The following is a 10,671-nucleotide window of genomic DNA, read 5'->3' as shown; positions in this document are numbered from 1 at the left end:
AATACTAACTTCTTGTTTGTTAAGCTGTTGTAAAAGAACAATATGCAAATCACATGATAGTCCACTCGAGACAAAAGCAGTCATTCTCATGTGATATTGTTTATTTGTATTTTGTAATGGTCAGTTAGGGGATGTATGTTATGTATCAGAACTCTTGACTGAGAATTACAGGTATTTTTTAATGCCTCGGAAATCTGAAATGGAAAGAGCTTTTTATAAACAGCGGAAATGCCATTTACATAGAGATGAACTCTCTTGAGATTTCTTCAAAGTTGGGCATACATGAATGTCTATCTTAATTAGATCAGTAACAACACTGGAGGGTGATTATGTTGTAAAATTATTTTAATAGCTTTAAATTCAAAGATATGGAAAAATCAAACTTGTGTAAAAAAGTGCTACAGTTTCAAAGTGCTTCTAGAGTAATTGGTTCAGTGTTAGTTTGGATCTTATCTACTGTCCTTTCAAATGAAGCAGAACATTATATACTTATGTAAAGCAATAGCCCTAAAATTTCTACATCTGACTAAATGATCGTACAGCTTGCAGATGGTAGTTTTCCTAACAAGAAATGTTAATCAGTTTGAAGAAATAAGCCAACCCAAGGCTGGTGGGAAGAAAGAAGCGTTCAATGTCACCTCACAAAAACATCTTTTCAGCATTTCTCAATTTTGCAGGGTTGTTGAATCAATACAGAGAAAATTGCACACCTTTTGTTGAAGAGCACTGCTGCCATCCACACTGGAAAGGACACACAGTAAAACCATCATTTGTCCCGTCTTTGTATACTTTTTCGATTCCCTGCATAGACAGTCTCCTAATTATATATCTGAATGAAGACCCAAGAGCATAACAAAATCCATGAGCAAAACTCTCATTAACTCTCTTCCACTGTGAATACCCAATACTCCCTAATCTTTTTCTCGTCTTCTTTTCTCTCCTCTCCTCTCCAGTCCTCCATCAATCTCACTCTTTACACCAGCGGCTGCTTGTCAGAGGCGGTGGAGGGCAGGGACTCCACGCTGGCTCTGTAGATGGGTTTCTTCTGGGAGCGGTCATCACTGAAAGGACGAGAGAAGGAAATACGACAGAGTGAGTGTTTTATCGGGCAGAATAAGAAAAGATTTGGACCTGAGGGAGAACGTGGTTAGTGAGAATTATTTGCACATAGACTAGCCTGCCTGGACAGCTTTGAGGGAGTGAGAAGATGCAGGGGGAGAGAAGTGATCATCAGCATCTACTGATGCTCACAATAATACACAGACTCCACTCCACATGATGGAGGAGGGCTGGAGGTCAAACACCCACATAAATCATTTCTAGACAACATGACTAGGGTGGTTCAAAGTACTTACATGGGTCCCTTGCTCTTCCTCTGTCTGGCTCGGCGGCAGAGGTAAGTGGTCATGGATATCACAACCACCAGAAGGACCAATCCTGCTCCAGATACCATGAGAACTATGCGACCGGTGGTTGTCTCATACCATGCTGCATCCTCTATAAGACAGAGACAATTACATATTATACATCTGTCAAACACAAAAAAAACAACTAAAAAACCTAATTAAACAATTTTAACTTGATCAACACTTTGTTATTATTTTCTCAACCTTGGGCAGGTGAGGTAATTTATCAGCATTAAATCAAATTCAACCGTATTTACATCAAGTTCTTATTGTGATTTATCAGTTCACGTTAGTGCAAATAAAATAATCGCTAACTTCATACTCTTCAAATCAAATCAAAATGTAATAACTTGCTCTTTCTCTGAAATTACTCTCATTTTCTGCTGACATCAATTTGATTCCATGGCTTGAATCTTTACACTTTGAATGTACTTAACAGTGGCTGGTATAAATTTTGTTTTTTTGTTTTTTCAGAACAAATTACTAAATATCTCTACTGTCAAAATGCAGAAAAGTATTGAGTTATCAAAAGACATTAGGGCACAGTTAGGCACAATTATCTGTGAAGCTGCTTTAAAACAACATGGATTGTAAAAAAAGTACTCTGCCAATAAAATTAACTTTATGTAATTTTTTTAAGCTATAATGCTCAGTTCCAACAGAATGGCAGTCAGATATTATTATCCTGACTTATCCTGTCTCATTAAGGAATATGTCATATTATGGAAGTTAAATGGGGTCACAAGGTCAATATTGTCTTCCACAGGCTTACATATAGCCAAAGCACCACTGTTTAAGCTAATCCATTGGCTCCAAATGTCTTCCTGTTGTATTCAGATCATTTACACTGAATATTGGATAAATAGTGCCAATAGTGCCGTTAGTGCCATTCATATCAAACGAAACGTTTAAATCATATACACATACTGTATATAAACAAATCAACTTATAGTTGTTTACTATAAGCGGCACACTGTCTACCCTTTTTTGCTGTTCTGACCTGGTAGAACAGTGATGCTGATTGTACGTTTCTTCAAGGTTGGGCATACATGAATGTCTATCTTAATTAGATCAGTAACAACACTGGAGGGTGATTATGTTGTAAAATTATTTTAATAGCTTTAAATTCAAAGATATGGAAAAATCAAACTTGTGTAAAAAAAAGTGCTACAGTTTCAAAGTGCTTCTAGAGTAATTGGTTCAGTGTTAGTTTGGATCTTATCTACTGTCCTTTCAAATGAAGCAGAACATTATATACTTATGTAAAGCAATAGCCCTAAAATTTCTACATCTGACTAAATGATCGTACAGCTTGCAGATGGTAGTTTAAGCTAATCCATTGGCTCCAAATGTCTTCCGGTTGTATTCAGATAATTTACACTGAATATTGGATAAATAGTGCCAATAGTGCCGTTAGTGTCATTCATATCAAATGAAACGTTTAAATCATATACACATACTGTATATAAACAAATCAACTCAAATTATAGTTGTTTACTATAAGCGGCACACTGTCGACCCCTTTTTGCTGTTCTGACCTGGTAGAACAGTGATGCTGATTGTACGTTTCTTCATAAGGGAACGCACAGTAGGAGACTGAGCCGAACAGGTGAATCTTCCTCCATCCTGTTCCCTCACCTTCTCCAACTTCAGCTTATTGGAGGGCAAAAGCCAGTCCTCTCCCTTGATAGAAAAAAAGACAGGGAAGAAGTTATTGAGAAGTGAAAAGCAAAGCAGGAACTCCATGAGAGATCTGACGTAAGAAAGATAAGCCAGAATTTTTCATTCTTATGAAGGGAAGCATGCAAGAAGGTGAATTCCCACTTCTGTATACTTTTTTAATAAAAACTCAACAGAAATGAAAAGAAAAAACTAAATCTACTAAAAGTTTCCTAGGAATCCCTGCACCAGTTACAATAGTGAGCATAAGAAGCAAAAATAAAACATAACACCGTACAATTCAAGGAAACAAATGCATGTGCAAAATCCACTCAGAGCACATCATAACCGTACAAATGCTTTTGGCACTAAAGGAACTTCTGCAGCCTGCCAACAAAGTCCATTTCAATTTAAATGAAAGTGAATTAAGAGGATTCCCAGTCAAGCCAAAGTTCTGGCCAAAGTACCATTGTTTAAGCTAATCTGTTGGCTCCAAATGTCTTCCTGTTTCTTCTGCTGGAGTGCAGACACAGCACAGTAAACAGGTAGCTGCTATATGTCAGACCGTGCTCTGTCATTTAAGGGAAGCTGGCTTTTCTGGTTTACTCTTCATAAGAAATTGTTCATAAAAATCCAAAGTGCATATTTGAAACCAAATTGAGTAAGTGAAAATATGTACTTGAACTGTCAGAGAATGACACTGCACATGACACTGCACAAGTGTGTGGCGGAGGACATCCTAATAACAGGAATGAGTAATTCTGCATTTCCATCTCATGAAATTCTATGGTCATCAATCACCCACACCGTGACATTTGGAGGGAATTTTTTTGGTCTGAGAAACAGAGTATGCACATGCTTTTTACAGCATGTTACATGTATGATCCACCGTTACTCACAGGTCCAAAATGAACAATATGTCTCACCAGCCCATAGTGAGTGAATAGAGTTTAACTAGCCTTAACAGAAAACATTTGGTACTGTCCCTGAAACGATTTTCATTCATTATAATATAATATAATATAATATAATATAATATAATATAATATAATATAATAAAATTAAAAAGTGTGTGCCTAGTTTTTGTGCCTATAGCAGTGGCAAAAACGATATTGCATAATATAGAAATATACTTCAGTCTCCTTGAAACTGCACATCAGGATTTTGTTCCTTAAAATATATTCATTTTGGTGGCTCAATATAAGAAATATTTCACATGTGTTGCCACATGGAGAAAAACATTTCTTGACTTCCTAGATAAAAAAAAATGTTGGCAAATTTACCACTGAGGTGGAAGATGCTTGAGTCCTGACAGATGTTTTCTTTAGCAAACATCTGTTAAGACTCATGTGGCTTATTCCTTTGATTTGAATCACATGTGTGAGTTATATCAGTGATTGTACGATTATCGTTCTCATATTCTGCTTAAACTTAAACTTCTACTTTAACCATTCCATTAAATAACTAGCCACTAAAAAGTAACTGGCCCCTGATGAGTTTTATTTCCTCAATAAAGCCAACTTTTGCTCACATTTCAGAATCAGAATCAGAATTGATTTGAGGAGTGTAGACTAGACGAGACCACTAGAGACTCTTTAGTGTAGATCTACCATACACTGTTCCATAGGGCTGGGTAAAAAATATCGATATCTCGATATTAATCGATTCTCATTTTTACGGAATGATATCGATTCTTAAATCCCAAGAATCGATTAGTCTAGCCTGTTTTCAGTTAATGGACGGAACGTTGAAGGGGACGGAACGTCCCATCCAATATATCGCAATAAGCACTTTGGTACTTTTAATATGAAACAAAGTCTCAGATTTCAAATTCTGTCCATTGTATTGCAGTATTCAAACAATAAATGCCGTTTTGGCGCTGTTTAATGTGAATTGACAGATCGCTGTAGCGCCTCGATCAACAGATGGGTCGGCGCGAGGCGCACGTGAACATCATCTCCTCCACATTAATTACAGTTTCAGCACAAAATAAACATGACTAAACATCCGAAGGTAAGTTAAAAGAAAGAGTACAACTCATGTAATCGCTCAATCAGTAGTTGAGAGATTTTTTCCTTGAGAAAATTTGGTATGTACTGTACCCGATATATATCCAAAATAATCGATATTGAATCAAATCGAAACGAATTGGTAATCGAATCGCAAGCTTGTGAATGAGAATCGAATCGAATCGTGAAATTTGTGTCAAAACCCAGCCCTACTGTTCCAGGCTTAGCACATTTCCTGTTCTGTCTAAATGAGTTGACAACTTTCTCAACGTTTTCCCTAGACCTGAGAGAATAAGCTTATTTTCACTTCCACAGCAAGCTGGCCTTCCAGGTCTTTCTCTCAAATGTATGAGAAACTTCCATGAAAACAGACAACTGCAATCCCAATACAGCAGTTTTGCAGTAGACAGAGTAATGCATCATGTTAAAAAACTGTATGATTAAATCTTACAGAGTATTAAATCTGTCACCTCTTTAGCCCAGAAGTACTCGGGTGCCTCAGAAGCTGAAGTAGAACATTCCAGCTCCACATCATCTCCTAAGCGTACTTTGAGGTCCTGCACCGAGTTGAAATAACGTGTTAAGTATCCCAAACCAGCCCTGTGCACAGCCACCTCCCGCATATCTGTGAGAGGAAAATGAGAGAACATTTGAGGATAAAACGGATTAGTCAAAACAGCTCTGCTCCAGGATACATTTGCATAGCATAAAAAAACAAGGAAGTAGGGCATGGAAATTCTGAGTTTTCATTGCTCAAAAAATAGCGTACAGTATATAATTAATATTATATAAGATATACTATAAGCACATTATTTTTATATATATTCATAAAATATACATGCATAAACATCATCAGTCAGTAAGATTTTTTGAAAGAAATGAATACTTTTATTCAGAAATGATGCATTAAATTAATCCAAAGTGACCGTTAAGACTTTTCAATAGATTTAGATCAAATAAATGTAAACTTTCTATTCATCAAATCCTAAAAATTCTGGAGGGGTGGGGGATTGTATCAGTTTTTTAAGCAGAATAATCAGAAAAATCTTTCCAAATCAGTATATTGGAATGATTTCTGAAGGATCATGTGACACTAGAGACTGGAGCAATGACTAAATAAATATAATAAAATCTATTAAAATAGGAAAATTGTAATAATCACAGTATTACTCTTTTTACTTAAATTTTGCTAAATAAATAAATAGATAAATAAATGCAGCATTGCTGAGCATAAGAGACTTTTCAAAAACATTTTAAAAATCTTACCGACCTCAAACTTTTAAACAGTATTGTAACTTGTTGGTGACACCGATGGATTATCATAAATGATTATAGTATATTAAGTCCAGGTTCGCTGTAATAATACAATGTGAGCATGGATCATCTTGTCTCCATCTGATTATTCATACTGAACATTTCTGGATCGATCCATCTGTTTTTCCAATAAATCACCACTGTCAAATCATCTCTGGCCACTGTAAAGCCCCCAATCAATACCAATATTGATTTTGTCATCTTGGGAGATAAAGAGTTTTATTTGTCCTCTAATCTTTAAATCCCAAATATAAAACTTCCTTGCAACAAAATGTCAGATGCAACTTGCCTCAAATACAACGATGGAAGGATTGAAGTTTCTGGACAATCAAGACACATATGGATCAATTTATGTATGTAGCAATCAGTGGGGATTTGCATCGCAGATCGTTAGCACTTTTCATGCTGCCCTTGATGTCTCTTACTCACAATGTATGGGGATGGTGAGGGGTTGGGAGGAGTTGTCTGCAGCAGAACTGTCCTCAGTGACGCAGCGGTATGGACCCTCAGACCAGGACTGGATGCTGGCGATGAAGACGAGCAGTCTGCCTTCCTCCCTTCTCACATCCACGTCATACAGAAAACACCGGCGGTAGAAATACGCCTGATCTGACTCGAGCCGGTACCACCTCTTCATGTACTGTATGGAAGAAAAAGAAATAAATATTTCACTCCAGTAGCTTGAATATGATGCTCATTTCACTTCAACTTAATATATTACCAGCAAATGATTTACTTTGACTACTTTAGTGATGCATTTTTTGTCCTTTTTGGGACAAAAAAAAACTGAATTCTTCAAAATATCTATTTTTATGGCAGATTTTGTATTAGCATTCACTTCATTTTGGGGGAACTTGTTTATTCTGATTGCTTGTTCTACCTTAAAGATCTTCCTAAACCCTATAAAGCCTTACATATAAAATAATAGTGTTTGAAATCTATTTGTTTTTTGTTGAGTATCAAATCTGATTTGGCCAAAAGTTAGATGAAATACTGATAGCTTGTAAATCAATATGATCTTATAACTGTATAACACACTACTTAGAAAAAAAGCATATAAATATCAGTTGTTACTCTGTATTTCCCATATAATTTAGTAAGATGATATTCAAGTGCTTAGTTCTATGAACAATGCTCTGTATTTTTATTGTGGTTATTTCAAAACATTTAATGCAATGCAGTGCCAATTTAGAGATACACACATAAACGTTCCTCAAAAGCCTGATGTATCATATTTTATAGTCACATTTCAATATATTTTTCTAAACAAAATATGTATGGATGATTATATAAAGCTAAGCAGTTTCAGTTCAGTAAGTGGTTATCAAAAAAATTAATAAATTCTTACATTTTCTTTGACTAATAAAAATCAGTAATGATTTCACAGCAAAAAGATACGTGCACCATGACCAAATGATACCAAAATGCTTTTTACTTGTTTAAAAAGTAAAATATCATTCACATGACAGAAGGAATGTAGTAGAATGTGTAAAACAGCTTTTTCCATCAACTTCTGATCAGGTTGATAATCCAGAGGCCTTAGAAATGTGGTTAGCAAATATAATGGCTTAGGCTTTATGGGTTAAAACGTCTTGCTGATGTAAGGAACACTTGCCAAATTTGATAAAGTATGTTACACTTGGAGGAAGTAGACTATTCGGGGCACTGGCACTTGGGTCTCACTAACACAGGTTAATGAGAGATTGCAAAACAAAGCATCTGTCTTTGTGATTGCTGGTATGGAAAACCTGTTTTGCTCAAACGCGTTTAGATAGCTGGAAAAGGTGACAAACAGACTCTGCACTGACAGAAGCAGCAGATGCTGTGAATCCTCCATAGGCCTCTCACTGCCAGATACTAATTAAATCCAGAATAACAGCTCTCGGAAGCTCACTAAAACACACACTGCCTCCTGCTCTTTAAATACTAGTTGCAGTCTTGATCTCCAGACAAATACATTCAAAATAATGTTATAGTTCTTTATTTGCCATTTCCCTATAAGATTGTTTACAAAATCATGAGGGCAGTTGTGTGGATATTTGAGAGTAAGCGTTCCTGACAGATAGGTTTGTAATTTTAGATCTCTCGCTTTCTGTTTATACAGTAATCAGACCTGCAGCACTGCAGAGGACGTGCACAGACAGCAACAATAACCTAAACCCTTCTCATTTCCCATGAGAAACAAGGTGTCATTCAGTTTCAATCTGCTGTTTTCTTGACATTTACAGACAAATGCACGTCAAAGGACATTGTGTACCAGATATTTCCTTGCCACTGTGTGTTAGTGACCTTACCTTGGAGAACCTCTCAAAGTGTACTGTGCTCATGTTCAACTCGGATTCTGTATCCACACACTCCAATGTAACATCTTGTCCTTCCAGAATCGGCTCAGTTGGACCTTTTACCTCCAAAGAAGCTGAAGAACAGTAAAACAATACAGAAGAATAGTAAGAATATTAAAAAAAAAAAAAGAAGCTTGTTTTATAAAATAATGTAATTGCATCCATATGGGATATTCAACAGAATTTGTTTAGTATCTCATATGGAAGCAGTTTCTTTTGTCACTTTGGTCTGACAAATCAGCTTATGTATTTATGTAACTATATGTAATATTCCAGAATATTCTTCTTTCTAAACTTCCTGGTCTGTATAATTTGTTTGCACACCAACCTTGACAACAACAGGAACATGAGAGGGCAATTTACATGCTATCTGATGTGCACTGTTGTAAAATTAAGGTGAAGCATTGTATAAATACAGAAATACAGGTATATTTCTCGTCTTAAAGTCTCACGTGCAATGTTAATGAAACCATTCTTATTGTCAAGCAAACGTGAACGTGCTTTTGAAGAAAAACTATTTCCTTCAAATATCTAACTGGATGGGTCAGGATTGTGTGTCAGGTGTGCATTAGGTGAGATGGCAAATTTCTAGTCTTTACTCGCTGTATGCTACTTATATCTTTTGCGTAATGATGTTTAGGGCTGTGACGATGCAAATGCAGTCTTTATAGGGATTATATCGTTTTATCATAACTCTGTAATGTTACAAAAACAGGAAGACTTTCGTTTTCACCTAACTGAACAAACATTCCCTGGATTGCCCCTGAAGAAGTCAACTGTTGGTAGTTCAGACTAATTAAGTTTTGAGATGTGCAATTCTGAACGTTTAGATACATTTTCGTTTGTGCAAAGTTATCCAAGCTTTAGTTTAAACGTCAGTCAGTAATACAAGAATAAGTGAAAAATAATAGGCTACAATAAAATAAAAAATAAAAAAACTTTGTAAAATTGTAACATCTTGTAGCTCTGCTCTAGGTATTTTGTTTTTATAGATATACTGACAGATTGCGTTTGGTTTATAACATTGATTCTAGGTTGAAACAGTGAAAGGCGGTAAATATATAATGGTTTTAAGAAGACAAGCAAAATGTTATATACCTGTGGATCTTTGGAGAAAGGTGAACGCCAGGACTGTGATGAAAATATAGCCTTTCATTTTGAAGGATCTCGACTTCTGCGTTTGAGAGAAACTACTGCCGAAATGAAAGTTTGTAAACACAATTTATGAGCGCGGAAGAAGGTGGAGCTTGCGAGACTTACAGTGCTATTGTTTCTTTTGTAGCCTATTTATTACAAAGATACAACGATGCATTAATATAATGTTACAAATGAATCTTATTAGTTTTATATTTGTTCTGTCATATTACAAAAATACTTAAGAGACAACGCTATCTTACGCCATGATATCAAAACATATCTAACTCCTCATCCAAATAAGCGTATGCGTCACTTGTATCTAGCATAATATATGTTCTGAAGGTGAGTTAGTTTCAAAGTGAAAAGGCATGCGGTTTAGTATGACACCTATCAGGACGTAAACATTTTGTTTCGTTTTTGTATGACAAACGTCTGATATGTGAATCTGCAATAAATAATGCCATCAGGACTACTTAAATTTGCCAATGTTGCGGTTACATCCTCAGAAACTGAAATTCCTATTCTAAAAAGTCTATTTTACGACAGGTGACGCGTTACAAGTAGCCTACTGAAAAAAGTTTAAAATCTTCCATACATTTAAAACTGTTTATTGTAGCCAACCTAATTTGTCATAACATCCTTAAGGTCATTTTTAAAGTCCTTTTTACCTCACCGTTCTTTCATTAAAAAAAAACTTATAACTTATAACTTATAAAAAACTATAGTTTTTTAGATTCTTTATAGCCTACCTCTCATTATATTGAGTTGTCGATGTAAACATTTGATAGTTTGCATATATATATA

The 10,671-nt window shown here is 35.6% G+C and overlaps 1 protein-coding gene across 1 annotated transcript; it reads right to left on the bottom strand.

Moving 5' to 3' along the window:
- Positions 1-264: 264 nt before the first annotated feature.
- Positions 265-10,009, bottom strand: LOC107699527 (vascular endothelial growth factor receptor 3). Its single transcript, XM_016500818.1, has 8 exons — positions 9,991-10,009; positions 9,829-9,920; positions 8,683-8,804; positions 6,818-7,028; positions 5,545-5,699; positions 2,945-3,089; positions 1,356-1,497; positions 265-1,061 (listed from the first exon to the last, which is right to left on the bottom strand). Exons 2-8 carry the CDS (start codon positions 9,884-9,886, stop codon positions 974-976), a joined length of 921 nt encoding a protein of 306 aa, XP_016356304.1. The 5' UTR covers positions 9,887-9,920; positions 9,991-10,009; the 3' UTR covers positions 265-973.
- Between the last annotated feature and the right edge of the window lie 662 nt (positions 10,010-10,671).

Source organism: Sinocyclocheilus anshuiensis, unplaced genomic scaffold (genome assembly GCF_001515605.1).
Source record: "Sinocyclocheilus anshuiensis isolate Anshui unplaced genomic scaffold, SAMN03320099.WGS_v1.1 scaffold670, whole genome shotgun sequence".
In the NCBI taxonomy this organism is placed as follows: Eukaryota; Metazoa; Chordata; class Actinopteri; order Cypriniformes; family Cyprinidae; genus Sinocyclocheilus; species Sinocyclocheilus anshuiensis.
Note: the sequence above shows the minus strand (reverse complement) of the source record. Positions and strands in the feature narration are given on the sequence as shown.